At 42.5% G+C, this 19,521-nt stretch overlaps 1 protein-coding gene across 2 annotated transcripts; it reads left to right on the top strand.

Moving 5' to 3' along the window:
• Positions 1 to 753: 753 nt before the first annotated feature.
• Positions 754 to 19,006, top strand: NELFCD (negative elongation factor complex member C/D). 2 transcript variants are annotated; one of them, XM_083146856.1, is made up of 15 exons: positions 754 to 1,027; positions 2,145 to 2,257; positions 8,436 to 8,545; positions 9,617 to 9,726; positions 10,773 to 10,880; positions 10,986 to 11,138; positions 11,388 to 11,518; positions 12,226 to 12,391; positions 13,330 to 13,464; positions 14,827 to 14,966; positions 15,064 to 15,178; positions 15,343 to 15,438; positions 17,242 to 17,382; positions 17,470 to 17,599; positions 18,779 to 19,006. In XM_083146856.1, the coding sequence occupies exons 1-15, from the start codon at positions 956 to 958 to the stop codon at positions 18,811 to 18,813; spliced, it is 1,755 nt and encodes a 584-aa protein (XP_083002982.1). In that variant the 5' UTR covers positions 754 to 955; the 3' UTR covers positions 18,814 to 19,006. The 2 variants fall into 2 exon arrangements, with proteins under 2 accessions (XP_083002982.1, XP_083002983.1); XM_083146857.1 differs by lacking the exon at positions 754 to 1,027 and adding an exon at positions 1,509 to 1,580.
• Positions 19,007 to 19,521: the final 515 nt, after the last annotated feature.

Below are 19,521 nucleotides of genomic sequence, written 5' to 3'. Positions count from 1 at the left end.
CCCTGCTGGTGAGAGAAGCTCAGTTGGGTAAATAAATGTATGTAGCTTGGAGAAGTGGTACAGTATATCCCCATAAAGAGAACGTTATGTGCAAGCAAGGTGAAGTTGTACCAGCCAATCAGCTCCAATGTGTAAATTGACAGTTAGGAGTGATTGGCTGGAGCATTATCACCTTGCACATAACGTTCTTAATGGGGAGCGATTCCACTTCTCCAAGCGTCATACATTTACCTCAGTGTGCAGTACAGTACAGCATCTGATATGATAGTATTAGCAATGACTGTGTGTCTACTCTGAGTAGAAGAAGGCGTGGCACAGAGCGCTCTATAGGGGAACAACGGGGAAAGGGAGCAACAGGATGTACTGCTGGTAATCGGGTATGGGTGAAAACCGGACCAACACAAAACCGCCGGACCGGACATCAAACTCTGCATTTTGTAGCTTGTAGCCTCCGGTCCGGGGGGTGTCCTGTCCGGGGGGGCTGCCTGTCACACCTGTCACCAGGTAGAGGAGGGGGGGTAGAATAAAGCCTCCCTGTATGGTCCGGGCATGTAGCAAAAACCGGACGGTCCGGACCACCCGGGGAGGCTGTAATCTCCCCTCCCCCATGTCCCTGGTGATAGCTATCACAGGGACCCCCCCGGACAAGACACCCCTGGACAGGACCCTACAAGCTCCGGACTGCAGATTTTGATGTTCTGTCCGGCAGTCCGGGGTTTAGTCCGGTCCGGTTTTTACATAGTCCCCTGGTAATCTCTCAGTGGCCACATTTGTGAAGCGCACTAGCGATTGGCGGTCCTCAGAAAAATGGCCGCTTCCAAGGCCAGTGGCAGAAGCGCATCAGCGTGCTCTAGTACCTGTGTTTCCGGTGCGCGGTAACGTCATCTGTCCGCGTCAGGAAGCTACGGAAACCGGGCGAACACACAGGAAGGCGGGGCACCCCGGATCCCGGGAGATGGAACCGGAGTTCTTCATAGGGGGTCCAGTCGCTGGGGGCATTGTTGGAGATTGGGAGGAGAGAGGAGGGGTGAGTGCGCTGGTGTCATACAGATGATATGTATGTCCCAGCACGCCAAGCTGCTAGTTGTAGTTCAAACAATGTTGTTCCATTGCATGTAGGGTAGGGTTACCACCTCATACATTTCATTCTGGACACATTGGTTTTAATCAGCTACAGAACCTATGTGATTAATGTGTCCAGAATGAAAGGGATGGTGGTAACCCTAAGTGCATGTGGAGAGAAGGGGGCAGAGCGGTGTGCTGCTGGGCGGTTGTTGTATGTATGATTGAGGTTGTTTCACAATGTGGGGACCAGAGCTGCTTGAGGAACCTGGGACTGGTGTTAGAGCAGCTACAGACATGTCAGGGACTGCATGCATGCTGCAGTTTTTTGAGAAAGCTTTATACAGCATCAATTGTGTATAGACCCTGTCTAGTTACACAGCATGTCCACGTAGTCAAAGGGTCGAGGGTAAGAATGGGTGATTAATGGGGTTTTTCTTACATATTATTACAACTTTTGCATGGTTCACCATCCACGTGGACTACAATTAGGATTAGCAACCTCTGCATGGTACCTGGTGAGTTTACACTGATTGTGGTCACAAGTGATGAAACATTCAAAATAACAATAAGTTATTAATTACTTAACTAGTAAGTAAAAGCAGAATTGGAGTCAACCTCATTGTCTGAACTTTTGTGTAAACTTTCATGTTGATGTTGCACAAAACTGGTCTATAGCCTGTGCCAATAGGGGAATCCATTCCTGGTATTGGGTGTAAAGGGGCGATTGCATGTTTTTTAGATCTGCGCTGATGCATGGTTCTGTGCGCATTGGATTGGCGCCCATAGATTGCATGCAAAATATCACATGATATGTGGCTCAAAGGGAATCTACTGGCTGTACACTGCGGTGAGAATGGCCGCCTTTTAGTCTACTTAAGCTTCTAAAAGTGAAAAGTGGGGATTTTGCTCATCAATCAGGTTATAGCTATGTAATGTATTGTATGTGATCATGCCCAGATTAGAATTGAATGTGGCAAAAGATAACTAGTGGGGGTGTAAAAATACACAAGGTGGAGACAAAGGCTTTGTGTACCCAGTGTTTTCTTAATAGTTTCTGTGTGTGGTTTGTTTTCTAATAGGATGAAGATTATGGAGAGGCGGAGGATGATGCTGAGGTACAGCAAGAATGTCTGCAGAAATTATCCAGCCGTGATTACATAATGGAACCTGCAATATTTAACACCTTAAAGAGGTCAGAGCGTCTGTTTGTAGTTTTATTTACCCACAAAATCTAATGATGTCATATTTTTTTTTAACCAAGGTATTTAGAAATAGATTTATCAACAAATAATAGTTTTGTTATAACTGGTTTACGAATGATAAATGGTTCTCCAGACCAGCAGCTCCTTCCTGTCATGTTTGACATGACAATTAGGAGCTGATTGGTTGGAACACCATTTATAATTTGTAAGCAATAACAATAATATCCTTTAATAAATGTCCTAAATTTCCAGGTGCGCTTCTGCATTGCATCTCTGTTACTTGGCAGCTTCTATGTAAATTAAGGGGCCCATTTTTCGGGGTTTAGCCGCAAATATTAACTATCTCCTAAATGTATCAAAGGGGGACCGTAGTAGGGATCTCTGATCCCTGCTGCGATCCTCCCTGCAGCGCCACCGGCCGCATCCCCCATAGGTTTCTATGTATTAACATCGGGCAGCCCGGCATCGCAGCCCTGGGCTATCGCCATTCTGATATGGCGATAGCCCATTGTAGCCTATGGCTACATTTTGCACTGCCCGAGCAGGGCAGTGCGGTCAGAGAGGTCGGTGGGGGTCAGCGTATAACCGCGCATGCGCTGACCCCCCGGCTTCCGGGTTAGGGCTTCGCAGGGACGGGCTCCTATCAGAGCCCTGCGCCCTTAACCCCTTCCCGACATTTGACGTACATTTACGTCATGGCCGGGATGTACTTCCCGACGCATGGCATAAATGTACGTCATGGCTTTAAACTGTCACCGCGTCCATAGACGCGGTGACAGTTTGGAGATGTCTGCTGTCCCTGACAGCAGACATGTCCCAGCATGTCCAGGGGGGCGGCGATGCCTCCCCCCCGTCGGCGATCGCTGTGATTGGCTGTTCAAATGTGAACAGCCAATTACAGCGTTTTCTGTGTACCGGCGAATAACGTTCGCCGGTGACACAGGGATCGGTGGTGATTGGTGCTGTAAAGTACAGCACCAATCACCACGGGGTGTAAGGGTGACACTGGTGTCAACCCACCTCACCCCACCCGCCCCCAAAGGCCGTGATTGGTCCGTCGGACCGACGGACCAATCACAGCCATGGAGGGTGATTTAAACTAACGGTGACTGCACTGCAGACGCCATTCCGGTCTGGAATTGCGTGCAGTGCGGTCACCGTGCCTATCTGCCGTGATATACTGACCTGATCCTTGCAAATACTTACCTGATCACTGCTTGTAGCGTGCTGGATGCTTCCTGGATCTTGTGACTTCTTGTGACTTCCTGTGTTGTGCTGCTGCAGTGTGATAGAGTTATAGATAGAGAGAGATAGTGACAGAGAGTGCTATATTTTGTGTCTGCTGCCCCCCCCCCCCCCTGTTGTGCTGTATATCTGTGCTGATCAGCAACTTTTTGGGGATGCTGGTTTTTTTTTTTATATATATATACAGCTGTGCTGCGTGTGCAACTGACTGCTGCCCCCCCTTTTGTGCTGATCAGTATAAATTAACTGATCAGCAACTTTTTGGGGGTGCAGAGTTTTTTATATATATATATATATATACCTGTCAGTGCTGCTGCAGTGTCATAGAGTGATAGATAGTGAGAGATAGAGAGATAGAGAGATAGAGAGAGATAGTGACAGAGAGTAATAGAGAGTGCTATATTTTGTGTCTGCTGCCCCCCCTTTTGTGCTGATCAGTATATCTGTGCTGATCAGCAACTTTTTGGGGGTGCAGAGTTTTTTTTTTATATATATACCTGTCAGTGCTGCTGCTGCTGCAGTGTCATAGTGAGAGATAGAGAGAGATAGTGACAGAGAGTGATAGAGAGTGCTATATTTTGTGTCTGCTGCCCCCCCTTTTGTGCTGATCAGTATATCTGTGCTGATCAGCAACTTTTTGGGGGTGCAGGTTTTTTTTTTTTTTTATATATATATATATACCTGTCAGTTGCTGCCAGTTGCACTGTCAGTTGCACCAAAGGTTGTGCACCTGCTGCCCCTCACTGGTAATCAGTGTCGCATCAGTGATCACCTTTTTTTTTTTTTTTTTGAGGGTGCTGTGGGGTCTTTTTTTAATTTTTTTTTTACACACACTGTGATTTTGTGGGTGTCCTGTGGCCACTGTGCACTGATCAGTGACGTACATCACTGATCAGCTTTTTCGGCACAGGGTTGATCTATTTTTTTTTTTTTTTTTGATCAAATTCCTGTTGCCTTTGAGCGCTGTTCAGTGACGGACGTTACTGACCAACATCTGTGCTCAATTTTTGGCGCAGGACCTTTTTTTTTTTTTTTTTTCTGCACTACATACACACTACACACTACATACCCCCCCCGGGTTGAAATAAAGTTTGTACCCCCCCTACACTATACACGTGTTGAAACATTTCACTACCAGAAACACAAAAATAAAAATGGCATCCCAAATGTCATCCCAAATGTCATCCCAGTCATCCAGAAGAATGTATTCAGCGGAGGAGGCATATGTCATGCTTGCCTCTGACTCTGACACAGCCAGTGATGCAAGCGGGGAATTTGAAGGATTCATCTTAAGCTCCTCTTCCTCCTCTAGTGATGAGGGACCCCCTCAAAGATGCCCCCGTAGAGCAGCTGAGACCCCCCCCCCCCCCCCAATAATTGATCTCGTATGGACCCCACCACCAGACAATTTTGAGCCCCAGGTTCCTGAGTTTTTGGCCATCCCAGGAATCCAATTTGATTCCACAGGTCTCAGAGAAATTGACTTTTTCAAATTATTTTTCTCTGATGATTTTATAAATTTAATGGTGGACCAAACTAATTTATATGCCCAGCAGTTTATTGCTCAAAACCCCACGTCATCATTTGCTAGGTGGACCCCTGTAGATGCAGTAGAGATGATGACGTTTTGGGGTCTGGTGTTTCATATGGGCATAGTAAAAAAGCCAGAAATTAGGCAATATTGGAGTACAGATGTTCTGTACAGCACCCCACTTTACCGTATGGCCATGACCCGGACTCGTTTTGAGTTAATCCTTAAATTTTTGCATTACAACGATAATGCACAGTGCCCACCCAGAGATGATCCCACCTTTGACCGGCTATTCAAAGTCAGGCCGGTCATTGATCATTTCAGTGCCAAATTTGCAGAGATGTACATCCCAGATAAATTCATTTGCATAGACGAGTCCCTTATACATTTTAAAGGAAGGGTTAAATTCCGCCAGTACCTTCCCAATAAGAGGGCAAGGTATGGCATAAAAATGTATAAGCTGTGTGAAAGCACCTCAGGGTACACCCACAGGTTTAGGGTATATGAAGGGAAGGATTCAAGAATTGAACCGCCAGAATGCCCCCCCTCCCTCGTAGGTGTTAGTGGAAAAATTGTCTGGGATTTAGTGCACCCCTTCCTGGATAAAGGTTATCACCTCTATGTGGATAACTTTTACACTAGCATCCCCCTGTTTAAGGCCCTTGGTTCAAGAGGTACAGCAGCTTGCGGTACTGTGCGCAAGAACCAAAGAGGCCTCCCAAAAACGCACATTGCCCAAGTAATGAGAAGGGGTGAAAGCAGGGCACAATCCACCGAAAATATGTTGTTGGTCAAATATAAGGACAAGAGGGATGTCCTTATACTGACAACAATTCACGGAGACAGTACCACCTCCGTCCCTGTACGAGGTACCAGTACCCACACCTCAAAACAATAAGTACATGGGCGGAGTGGATCTTTCAGATCAGGTACTGAAGCTGTACAGTGCCCTGCGGAAAACAAAAATCTGGTACAAGAAGCTGGCCGTGTATATAATCCAGATGGCACTGTATAACGCTTACGTGCTATTCCGTTCTACCAGCCAGAGGGGGACATTTATGCACTTTCAAGAGGAAGTCATAAAGGGCCTAATATTTGGGAACCAGCAGGCAGAGGGCCCCAGTACTTCTAGTACTGGCCCCCGTATTGTACCAGGGCAGCATTTTCCTGATGAAATCCCCTCCACTGGAAAAAAGGGCAGGACACAAAAAAGGTGCAAAGTTTGCTATAAAAAGGGAATAAGAAAGCAAACTATTTTCCAGTGTGACACTTGCCCCGACAAACCCGGCCTATGTATCAAGGAGTGTTTTAAAATATACCACACATCTATGGATTATTAGGTTCATCATTTCACCGTGCTTCGGGGGTCTTGCTAATGCCACATAGCACCCACCATTCATTCCACCAGAATCTGAGCCGCAAAATCCAAAAATCACTCCTTCCCTTCTGAGTCCTGCCATGCACCCAACTGGTATTTTTTGGTCACATGTGAGGCATTGCCCTACTCGGGAGAAATTGGGGCACAGATTTTGGGGTGCTTTTTCTCCTTCATACCTTATGAAAATGAAAAATTTTGAGCCAGAACTGCATTTTTGTGTAAAAAAATGTAATTTTTCATTTGCACAGCCCAGTTGTATCAAAATTGGTGAAACCCCTGGGGGTTTTGAAATGTACACTATACCCCTAGATGAATTCCCTGAGGGGTGTAGTTTGCAAAATGGGGTCACTTGTGGGGGGGTTCCTAACTTTTAGCATCTTATGGTGCCTAGAAACCTACATGGTGCCTAAAAAATAATCTCATAAAAAGGAGGCTCCAAAATCAAGTAGGTGCTCCTTCTATTATGAAGCCTGTGGTTTGGTCAACGTGCACACTAGGGCCACATATAGGATATTTATGAAAACAAAAGAATTGGGGGAATCAATTTTTAGTCACATTTCTCTAGTAAAATGTACTGTGTTCCTTAGAAAAATGTATTAAAATTGAAAATCTGCAAAAAAAATGAAATTTTGAAATTTCACCTACACTTTGTTTTAATTCCTGTGAAACACCTAAAGGGTTAACAAACTTCCAAAATGCTGTTTTGAATACTGTGAGGGGTGCAGTTTTTGAAATGGCATCATTTATGGGGGTGTCTCACATACAAGTCCCTCAAAGTCACATCAGAACTGAACTGGTCCCTAAAAAAATCAGTGTTTGAAATTTTCTTGAAAATTTGAGAATTTGCTATTCATATTTTAAGCCTCCTAGTGTCCAAAAAAATTAAAAGGAGGTTGAAATAATGATGGCAACATAAAGTAGACATATGGTCTATGTTAGTTATTAACTATTTTGAGTGGTATGATTATTTGTCTCACAAGCAGAAAATTTAACATTTTGAAAATTGCAAAATTTTCCATTTTTTTACGACATTTTGGTATTTTTCACAAAAAAACACAGACTGTATCGACGAAAATTTACCACTAACTTGAAGTACAATGTGTCACGAGAAAACAATCTCAAAATCACTGGGATAAGTAAAAGCAAAAAAAAGTTATCCCCACTTAAGTGATACATGTCAGATTTGAAAAAAAGGGCTCTGTCAGGAAGGCAAAAACAGGCTGCGGCGGGAAGGGGTTAAAAATGATACATTGCCCCGATATGATCGCATTGTAAAATGTGATCCTGGGCGGTAATATTCTGCCCAGATTGCATTGTAAAATGCGATCTTGATAAATGTGACAGTAAGGTTTTTGTTAACAAATGCATTAACAGTAACAAGATTGTTTTGCAACTAAATAGATTTCCCACAAAAAAATACAATTTTGTTCAATGTGTTTTAAAGTACAGGTCGAGTCTCTCTTATCCGTATATTCCAAAAACAGAAATATTCTGAAAACCGTGTTTGTTTGTTTTTTGTTTTTTTTATATTTAGGGTTTTTTTGTTCTCCCCCCACCCTTCTTTTTCCATACTTTATTCCCCAGTGTCCACAGCGGCCATCGGAATCCTCTTCAGCGACTTCCCCGGTCCCAAGGATGAATTGCGCAGGTAATGTCACCGGCGCACTTGCGCAATGCACCCCTGGGACCAGAGATGATGCCGCTGAAGAGTATTCCAAAGGCTGCTGTGGACGTTGGGGGACCAGGTAAGTATGAAGAAGAAGAAAAATATTCCAAAATCCGCAAAAATCCCTTATCCAACACGCTTGTGGTCCCGAGCATTTCGGATAAGGGATACTCAACCTGTATAAACATGGACCAAGCTCTAATCTATAGGGGGCCACCCTGTTGTAAATTGCAGTCAGGAGACTTGATATATCAGGATTGTTTAATTCCAACCTATATCTTAAGTCTTTCCCTTGACAGTTGTTTATGTATGGATTTTTTTCGAACCTCTGTATTTCATTTGCTGCAGGTATTTCCAGGCAGGAGGATCTCCTGAGAATGTTATTCAGCTTCTGTCGGAGAGCTACACTGCTGTGGCACAGACTGTGAATCTGTTAGCAGAATGGCTTATCCATTCAGGTACTTGAGAACACTTTAGCGTTGATCTGTCATAGACACTACACTGTAGTGAGGCTGAGACATATAAACACAGAGGGGAGGGAGATCAAAAGAGCAGAATGGGGCTTGCACAGGCTCATGCACTTTTATACCGAAGATCTTTTATACATATATTGTTTCATGCGTACATTAAAAACAAATGTTATGGGTGGTGCAACTTCCAATTACATGATCACAACATTGACACACATCGGTCAGCATAAGGCACACTCGGTTAATGGATCAACACAAAATTAAATATGTGATAATAATTCTATGAAAAATTATACAAAATATATTGACACACATTGATAGAATTTTTACATTTCTTTTATTGCCACTGTTTGCTTCTTCTATATACACTGCTGTTATGGACCTCCAGAGGGCGCCTTAGAGGAGTCCCAGATCTATCTATCTATCTATCTATCAATCCAGTATGTCTGTTCCATATTTTTATATAATGTTTTATATATTTTATTATGTCTTTCTAATGCATTTTATGTTTACTGTTAACTGACACATGCCTCACCATTAGTAGTACAGGTTGAGTATCCCGTATCCAAAATGCTCGGGACCAGGAGAATTTTGGATAACGGATTATTCCGTATTTCGGAATATTTTAAGATTTCAATTATGTATTTTGAAGTATCTTGCATGTATGCTGTATAAACACATAAAATACACACAAATATATTTTATTACCACATAAAATACACACAAATATATTTTATTTGTTCAAAAAACAAGGTTTCAAAACATGAAACAAAATTTGTGTACTATCTCAGATATTGAATTTGAATGCCAAGCAATCATTTTCTTGCACATATATAGTGCCAGTTACATATCATGTCACCAGTAGTGCTGTTACAAATGTCCCCAGTGAGTTTTTAGCAAAAAAAATATTTTTTATTCACTTTCTGGAATGTATGGTTTTCGGAATAATTCGGATAACGGATACTCGGATACGGGATACTCAACCTGTATTACTATCATTTGTGGCTTAGTGTTAAAATGCTTCCTGAAGGTCAATATCAAGAGGTGGCTTTATTTCAGGTGTGGAACCTGTGCAAGTACAGGAGACTGTGGAAAACCACCTGAAAAGTTTGCTGATAAAACACTTTGACCCACGAAAAGCTGATTCCATCTTCACTGAGGAAGGAGAGGTAATGGTCCATTAGCTTACCCTACATTCCCAACATACCCTAATACTCCAGAGCAGTGATTTTCAACCTATTTCCATGGAGAAAAAAAAATCCCTATAACGCACCACAGGAACAAAAAAAGATTTGTCCCCACATAAAAAAAAAAAAAAATCTTTACACTGTCCCCATAGAACACAAAAATAAAACACATTGGCAACAGATGAGCACCGTAATGTGCAGTACAGAGTCTGTGCCAGGCTTATCTGCTTGCATAACACAAGAGTCTTTATCCCAATGCCAATGGTTTTCAATGTGCCTCAGGGTGTACAGTTAAACATGCATCTCTGGCTCCGGCGGCACAGTTGAGAACTGTTACGGCACACTAGTTTTCCCCCCGGCACAGTGGTTGAAAAACACTGCTCTAGAGCAGGCATTCGCAACCCCGGTCCTCAAGGCACATCAACAGTGCAGGTTTTAGTGATATCCTTGCTTTAGCACAGATGGTTAAATCAAAATAACTGAGGTACTAATTAAGTCACTTGTGCTCAAGCCTGGATATCACTAAAACCTGCACTGTTGGTGTGCCTAGAGCAGGCATTCCCAACCACGGTCCTCAAGGCACACCAACAGTGCAGGTTTTGTAGATATCCAGACTTGAGCACAGGTGACTTAATTAGTATCTGAGGGATTCTGATTAAACCATCTGTGCTGAAGCCTGGATATCACTAAAACCTGCACTGTTGGTGTGCCTTGAGGACCGTGGTTGGGAATGCCTGGCCTAGAGGATCAACGCTTGTGTGTTTGCATCCCAATTTCTGTGCTTGGTATTGTTAGACAATAGTTCTAGTTCCTTTCATATAAAATGTTTGGTAACGTTATTATTTTACAGTTAAGTTTGTCATACTCCCCACATGTAGGGCCCTTTTGTTTCTTATCCATTCGGTCATACATTTTGTTTATAATGGAATGTTAATAGTCCCACATCAGCTATTCCTTGGATTTCTGTATATGGGAGGTACATTTTCTGGAACCGCTTAGTATAATATATACCTTACTTTGGCTTACAGACTCCGGCCTGGCTGGAGCAGATGATTGCGCATACCACATGGAGAGATCTTTTTTACAAGCTTGCAGAGGCTCATCCAGACTGCCTGATGTTGAACTTCACTGTGAAGGTGAGCTATCTGCAAGCTTTCAGGACATCTGATAACAAGTTAGAGTGCAATTCATCAAGAAAGTTTTGACAGATATGTAATCCCTAATCTTTTTCTATCTGCTAGCTGATTTCAGATGCTGGATATCAAGGAGAAATCACCAGTGTCTCCACAGCTTGTCAGCAGCTGGAGGTGTTCTCCCGGGTGCTCCGCACCTCTCTTGCCACCATCCTGGATGGAGGAGAGGAGAACCTTGAGAAAAACCTGCCAGAGTTTGCCGTACGTGCTGGTAGTTCTCTACTAACGCTTTTTCCTTTCCTACGGCCAACTCCAACATTTTCATTGTCTTTCGATCTGTTTGCTGTGCTTTATAGTTGAGCTGGCTACTCCGTAGCTGTTCTAGTAAGAAGTCTCAGCATGTATTGCAGCAAAAGGTGGTTATGCTTGGGCTTCTAGTACCATAGAGCGGGAAATGCTGCTGTTGCCTATCTCTGCTCTGTATGGTTATAATGTTGTCTGTCTTTGTAGAAAATGGTCTGTCATGCGGAGCACACATACTTGTTTGCGCAATCAATCATGTCTATATTGGCGCAGGAGGAGCAGGGAGGATCTGCCATGCGCAGGATTGCACAGGAGGTGCAAAGATTTGCTCATGAAAAGTAAGTTACTCCATTCACTTATCAAACCCTCAACGGGGAGTGTAAAGCTAGCCCAACTCATTCTAAACTAACTGAAATAACTATGCTCATATAGGGGGTGTTGTAGAAAAGCTTGGAGAGAGATAAAGTATTACCAATCTGCTCATGTTGTTTTCCAACACAGCTTGTAAAATGACAGATCCTGTCACTCTCCAATATAATAGTAACTATATATTGTAGAAAACATGCGTTCTCCTTCTTCCACCGGGGAACACTGAGGGTATAGATGGTTTTGACAATGCTCCTTCTCCTATATATACTTTACATGCCTATAGATGTATATTCTTTTCTAAGCACTCATTGAAACTGTGTTTTTCTCTGTTGGCTCCAGAGGGTCGTAAAAGTGTCTACTTAGGCTGGGTTTTCAATGTTGTCTGGATTTTTGAGCCTGCTTCTCCGTCAATGCATGTTCGACTGTTTAAAGTACCATAAACCAGACAAGATGGGTAGTATACCAATACCAAGGTTTCAACTTCAAAACCGTTTTATTAGCTGAAAAGTCTTTTGGCATCCGTCTCATTTGGTTTATTACCGGAGTGTCACACCGCTGCTGTCACACTGATTGTTTTAGTGAGATTAATGTCCGTTTCTTTAGTTGTAAAACATTACATGTAGCACCAGAAGGAAATCGTATTTAAGACCATAAATTATACCATTTTGTTCTTTAGGGGCCATGATGCCAGTCAAATTACTCTTGCATTGGGCACTGCTGCATCCTACCCTCGGGCATGTCAGGCACTTGGAGCTATGCTGTCCAAAGGAGCTTTAAACCCGGCAGACATTACTGTGCTGTACAAGATGTTTACAAGTATGGACTCTCCCCCCGTGGAGCTGGTGAGATATAAAGTGGGGGATTTTGTCTGCAGTAAATAGTATAGTGCGGACTCTCTGGTCACGTCGGTAACTACAGTGGGGGTCTCCTGTATGACCTATGTTGGGGACCAGTGGATGTCCCTTACAGGAAGTGCTTTTCCTTACTGGCAGCCAGCAATATGTATGTAAAAGTAAAGTCCCTTTTGAAATCATATTTACATTACTAATATCACTGGGAACCTCACTGCAAAATCTTTCATCATTGTGTCCTTTCTCAATGTGGGTGTTAATTACCATTTATTGTAACAGTAAATCCCATTGGCATTTTTCTGCACTTTAAAACTAAACAAAATTGATTTATTGTAATTATGTAAAATCTATTTCGCCCGATTGGCCCGAGACATTGTGTGAAAAGTGGTCAAATCATGTTTCAAATCTTATCGGATCCAGCGATTGAACCTGCTGCACATAAGATAAACCGGAAAGTGCAGTCCTCCGTGCACATTTAACTCCCTCTGCAGCTCCACGTGCTATTTGTACTTGCGATAAATCGATTGCCAAATTGGATGAGAAGGAGTTCAAGGGAAATCGTATGACTTGTGCCTCAGATAAATCGCATTAATGTATATGGGGGGGGGGTAACTTTTATTTTCAGTTCATATCAAGGATAGTTTTTACTTTAGTCTATTTCACCTTTTTTTTTTTTTTTCCTAAACCACACACTCCTTGCCCTGCATTAGCTTGCTATTGTTCTGCTGCATTATTACAGAATCTTGAGCCATCGAGACAGAATTTGACATTGTTTCTCAGGTGGGACAACAAAGAAGTCCTTAAGGAGTGGGAGGACAGGAGAATATTGAAAGCACAATATTAAAATGTAGTATTCTAGTTCTTTAGGTTCGTTCCTATTGCATCATACTCTTGCCAACAAAATTGCTTCATTTGTGTTCTCTACCTAGATCCGTGTTCCTGCCTTCTTGGACCTTTTCATGCAGTCCCTTTTTAAGCCTGGGGCCAAAATAAACCAAGACCACAAACACAAATACATCCACATCTTGGCCTATGCATCCAGTGTGGTGGAGACTTGGAAGAAGGTGCGATACCTCCTGCATGTCTGTGACTTTATGTAGTATTTCTGGAGTGAGCAATAGGGATTTAAATGTGAACTAAATAATAAGAAATATAAACTGACATTGGATGTGAAATAGCTGTCCTACTGTATGTTAGAGGTTTATGTTGTTCTGGGACAACTTCACCTTTCAGATCATCAGTAAATTTTCAGACCACCTATAAAGGAGGCCATACACTAATGCGATGTATTGCAGCAGTCTATGGCCATCCGACCTTCCCGGATGGCAGAATCACATGTGATATATCCCATGTGGTCCTTTCACATGCAACTATTGTGTGCAACCCCGTTCCCCACCACCGGGAGGGGGGCCGAGTCAGAGGTTGGACGGGCAGCAGGTTCGACCTCAAACTCGGGTCTGACGCGTACGCAACCACACATCGGACCCGAGGGGGATGTCAAATACATCCGATTTGGGGCGATTTCTCGGCCTGATCCAACAGTATAGAGTGAAATCGGCCCAAATTGGACTAGTGTTTTTGCACCTTTAGAATGCTGGTGAGAGCAGAAGTGACATGACCTGTTCATACTATGTAGGAAAATTCCTTTTTAGCACACATGAATCATTCCATCAGTCAGTTTACATTAAAACTCCAAATTGTGAGTTCTGGAAGATCATGGTGAAGTAGATTTATTTGACATAAAAGTTAAAGCATCATTGAGGTTTAAAATGATGTAGCAGCTTAGTCTCCACTAGAGGGAATACGTATATTTTAAGGGCCTGGTTTGGATAGCCACCATGTTGCTGTCCTGTGCCTCATGCTATATGCTCCATACAGAAGGGTGGGTGAGGTGGGAGTTCACTCCTCCTACATCACGTAAAGTATTGCATTGTGATCTTGTAGTGAGGCAGGATGCAGTGCTCATTAGAGAGTCTATCATGCTCTGTTACAATGTCTGAATGGATTGCAGTATACTTCAGCTGGCTTCCAGCATCCGGTAACACAAGGTACACCTGGGGAGATTGCCTATTCAAGAAGTTGGTTTGTCCATACAAATGACAAATGTGTTGGTCTCTTCGTTCTCTCTCTACTTTTGGAATCCATCTTGATCAGTGATTAAATATTCATGTGTCCATTCTAACTGGTATAATCAGTATGCTCCTTAGAGGATGTGATTGTAATAAAGTTTCCAAGAATAAACTAACATTCTACAGAGCAGAATCCTGATTAGCTCTTAATTATAGTATGAGCATTACACTAACAGTGAAAACCTCCCATAATGACCTGAAATGTTCCTAAAAAAAAATACATGCTGCATAAACATATACATTTTCTGACACTGGTTTTCTTTGCTAAAGTAATTGGATTGTTGTGTCTTACTGCAGAATAAGAGAGTGAATATTAACAAGGATGAACTGAAATCTACATCTAAGGCGGTGGAGACTGTCCATAACCTGTGCTGCAATGAAAATAAAGGAGCATCAGAGCTTGTTGCTGAACTCAGCACCCTGTACCAGTGTATCAGGTTAGTGGTGATGTCACAGCCATGGGAGAATGTTGATGATGTCATGAGATGCAGGCAGCAGTTATGGCCGTTTTAATCTGTTATTTTTTTATTCTAGGTTCCCAGTTGTGGCTATGGGTGTTTTAAAGTGGGTGGATTGGACTGTGTCAGAGCCTCGTTATTTCCAGCTACAGACTGATCACACGCCTGTACACTTGGCTTTGCTGGATGAGGTAAACGTTGAGCTTACACTTAATTTTAAAGCCAAAATAAAACAAACCTAATTTTATAGGTATAAAAAAAGAAAGTGGGCGTTTTTAAATTGTACCAAGGCATTTTTTTCATTGTTTGTTTGATTTTTCTGAATTCATTAAGATTTTCTCCCCTGTTTTTGCAGATCAGTACTTGTCATCAACTTCTACATCCGCAGGTCCTGCAATTGCTTATTAAACTCTTTGAAACTGAGCACTCACAGCTGGATGTTATGGAGCAGGTATGTGGCTGCTATGTACATTTAGCTATTGTGTTAAGTGTACCTAACCCACCAGCAAGCTGTCAGATACATTGTACATTAGTGCTAGATTAATAAATTTTAAAATCTACTCTGGTCGCTGACATGGGTTACATCATGTTGTAGAATAGGCTAATCACTCTTCACTTCTCCTTGCCTTAGCAGGTGATCATTTTATAATGCATTAGTAATGGAATTGGGTCTGGGAACATAGTCTTGCTTGCTTTATAATTAAAGGTAAGCCACAGAGTCCCTTAGATTAGTAATGGGTGAGCAGGGTCTCTGAGAGCTGACACCTACAGCTCTGGCCTATGCAGTTCTGGTATACAGCAGCCAGCTCTGTCACATGACCTACTACGCACAGACCTGTGAGGTCATGCTGCACATGTTATCTGAGGAGGGACTGCAGAGTTGCCTTACGAATCTTGGCATTTTCCACAATGCGCTTGTGTCAGCTGAGCATACATAATCAGGTGCAACTCTGGGCACTTGCTGCTGAATTGGTCACAATAGGACATTCGCAGGTAGGCTTCTAAAAATGGAGAGTTTATGTTGGCCATAGCAACCAGTCAGATTGGTCTATCATTTCTCTGTTGCATACCAGAAAATAAGACAGAATCTGATTGGTTGCTATGGGCAACATCAGCTGTCTTCATGGTTTAGTAAATGTATCCCTAAAGGTGCATACACACGTGGCATTATGATCGCTGGCAATATATTGCTCAGCAATCCTATTGCTCAGTGTCCCGTTTTCATCTGCGACCAGAGATGGTCGCAGATGAAAATGACACACTGCTGGGAGAGGAGGAAGGGGAAGTCGCTGGTCAGAGGAACATGGTCCTCCGACCAGCGACCATTCAGGGGCTGAAAACGGGAGCGCGCACCTGGCGATTTATCGCTGGTGCATACTCCAATCACTGGCAATATGGTCGCTCAGCGACCATATTGCCAGCAATAAGTGTACCACGTGTACACAGCTTAAGTGTTCTGAAGGCATGCTGTGGTTGGAATCGCAGACTATGCAGGGGTGCCCATACATAAAGATAGACAAATCTTTTGTTCCAGATATAAGCAAGCGCACACTGATCATGTTAACTGTTCTGCATATGCAACTCTGCAGAAAGTGTTCCTTCTCCCCACACTAAGTATGTTTATTTAGATAGACCTTCTTTACCACCTGTTTTTATCATGCTGCATTTTTTTTTCTTGCTCCCCTTCAATATATAATTCTGTGTGATATTTTGTCACTTTTTACATAAAATATGATACATTTTGTGATTACTCTATCCCAAGATCATGGATTTAAATTTAAAGACTGTACAATGATGTATATTGTGATGTTATTTAGTGTCGCCAAAAACCTGCAATTGTATAATGACACACAACTGAAAGTTGCGTGTTATGAAGGGCTGTTCTAGAAGCAGGGGGAGCCCCAGGAAAATCCCCTGTGCAGAGCAGTCACGCAGGGTTCTGGCTTGTGGACGCAGCTTGCCTAGGAATCTTTCCATAGATGGTTATTTATCTTTAAGCTACATTAATGGGATACAACCGTGATGACCTCACTAATCCTTGGTGATAAAGCTTTTCCTAGATTTGCACAATCAATTGTCACTTGGAGTAGGATAATTTGTTCACTTAAAATCCCCTTATTTGATTAAAATCGCTTGCTTAGAGCCAATTTTGGTTTAAATAGATGGGTCCACCCACAACCGCCAGAATTAAATATGCCAAAACATTAGTTGCTTCTTGAGAACAGAAATAAGTCTGCGCTTCCTTCTGTATTAGCTGGAACTAAAGAAGACTTTGCTGGACAGAATGGTTCACTTGTTAAGCCGAGGTTATGTTTTGCCCGTTGTCACTTACATCCGCAAGTGCTTGGAGAAACTGGACACCGACATCTCCCTCATACGTTATTTTGTCACAGAGGTGAGTCCTAATAGCCCATACCGCAGTTTGTCTCCTCTCTTGTACATGGCTAGATTACCAATTTTGCAACCTCCACTCTCTAACTAGGTCCTGGATGTCATCGCTCCGCCCTACACCTCAGATTTTGTGCAACTGTTTCTTCCAATCCTAGAGAATGAAAGTATAGCTGGCACCATTAAAACAGAAGGAGAACATGACCCTGTAACAGAATTTATAGGTAAGAAGCCATCAAACACCAGCATAACCAGTTTGATTATTGATTTCTTAATACCTAGCATCATTTTGCAATTTCATCTACAGTCGGTGGAAGGAGCCTTTTGTGCAGTTAAACCAGTATCATGGGGACGTTGGCTTCTAATTAGGGACCTAATGCGGCTGGCGAGGGGGGTTAAACAGCGAGGATTGCAGAAAACCCCCGCGCCGGCCGCTCGCTCTATTAAATATTCTGGGGGAATCCTCGCTGTCACAGGACAGCAAGAATTCCCCAAAACAGCGAGACCCGTGGCTAATGCAGAAAACTCGCTGTATTTAGCCGCGAGGGGAAATTGGCGTATGAGGGGGGCTGCGTTGAATACTGACACGGTGAGTGGTGACAGCGAGCAGAAAGCTCTGCTCGCTGTCGCCACTCGCCCACAGCATTGAATACCCCCCACTGACTCCTAATTGGCCTCCCCCTTTCTGCCTGCCCCTATGATTGTTTATGCCCTATAGAAGACTGTGTGCACTCCACCCCCCCTTTTCCTCATTAAAATATTATTATTCGTTATAAAGACAAAGGAGGATATTCAATCCTCCTGCAGCCATTCCCGACTGGGGGAGATGGCTGCGGGGCCCTATTCAATGCTGTCTTCCTCAACAGCATTGAACAGGGATCTCAGCAGAACGAGCCTGACATCACAAGCAGTGCACATGTCATTGCTAATCAAAGAAACTCTCGCCTCAATAACGAACACTGTGTACATATCCAGCTTACAGTCAACTGTAAAGCCTCATGTCCCAGGGCTCGCCATACTGATTAACCAAGGGATTTCCCTCAGAGCGGAAACAGAGTATGCATATCTCATGGTATAGTTAAATATATGGTTCTCAGTCGCCAAATTTTCCCATTTAAGAATTCTAAAAAGTAGAACCTGAAAAGTCTGTCAGTTGTCGAGTGATTTTCCTGCCGCCTCCTCCTGACTTGTATGTTCTTTTTGCAGACAGTTTTTAGTACTGTGCTATATGACATTTTAAACATTAGGGGGGTATTATATATATCTATTCTGATTTCACTTTGGGTTTTTCCCCCCTAAAAGTAGCATTTTTTTTTTTTATACTTGAGAATGTAATTATTTATTGTGTGGATACTACTTTTAGAAAAGTTCTAATATATATTTTTTTACTTTTTCTGTTTAAGCTCACTGCAAATCCAAATTCATTATGATAAATTGATCATCCGCTGAAAGGAGACCTATACCCTGGATCCCAACTGAGAGGCATCTTCTCATCTGTGGGGTTACCCCAACTAGAAATAGTGTATATATACCGTCTTGCTTTGTGACTTGTACTTTTTTTAGTCTGATTTGGTTTAAATATTTGTTATGGTTGTTTTTTAAAGAAATACAAAATGTTATTTTAAAAACAACCGTTGCTTTTTTTTTATTAGATACCATTTTGTTTGTGAAGTGGACTGAATCATCTCTCTGTAGCATGTACTTGGCGAACTGTTTTCTGTGTGTTTGGCAGAAGGCATATGAGTAGTGTACAGAGATTTATACTGTAAGTTGTATATACCAGGTGAACTTTGCTGCATCTTGATAGGTGATTCTGCGTGGCTTAGAAGTGTTTGTATGTGTCTGTGTGTTTTTCGGCTGGTTGCATTAGAAGTAATCACCAAGGTACTGTATGTTGAAAACAAGTATATCTTTGTATTTTGCTTTCTGTAATGGTTATTTTATGTGTTTTTTTTTTTTGTTTTTCTGTGTGTGTGTTCTGGAACCAAGAGATTCTTAAGTGTGTGCACTTTACATGTATATTTAACTGGAATGGACACAAAGGGATCTATGTATTTGAAGAGATGGTTCTGTGAGTTGTGTGCTGGATATGGATATAGAGAGAGAGAGATAGATATATATATCTATTATTATTTTTTTTCTCCTT

Source organism: Crinia signifera, chromosome 6, assembly GCF_055691185.1.
Source record: "Crinia signifera chromosome 6, ASM5569118v1, whole genome shotgun sequence".
Classification (NCBI taxonomy): domain Eukaryota; kingdom Metazoa; phylum Chordata; class Amphibia; order Anura; family Myobatrachidae; genus Crinia; species Crinia signifera.
The sequence above is the reverse complement of the archived record's forward strand: the minus strand, read 5'-3'. Positions and strand labels throughout refer to the sequence as shown.

Excerpts from the sequence above, each read along its gene's own strand:
- NELFCD (XM_083146856.1), top strand. The coding sequence starts at position 956 with ATGGAACCGGAGTTCTTCATAGGGGGTCCAGTCGCTGGGGGCATTGTT. Across the intron at positions 2,258-8,435 it reads ATATTTAACACCTTAAAGAG|GTATTTCCAGGCAGGAGGAT; the intron begins GTCAGAGCGTCT and ends CATTTGCTGCAG. Across the intron at positions 15,439-17,241 it reads AGCTGGATGTTATGGAGCAG|CTGGAACTAAAGAAGACTTT; the intron begins GTATGTGGCTGC and ends CTTCTGTATTAG.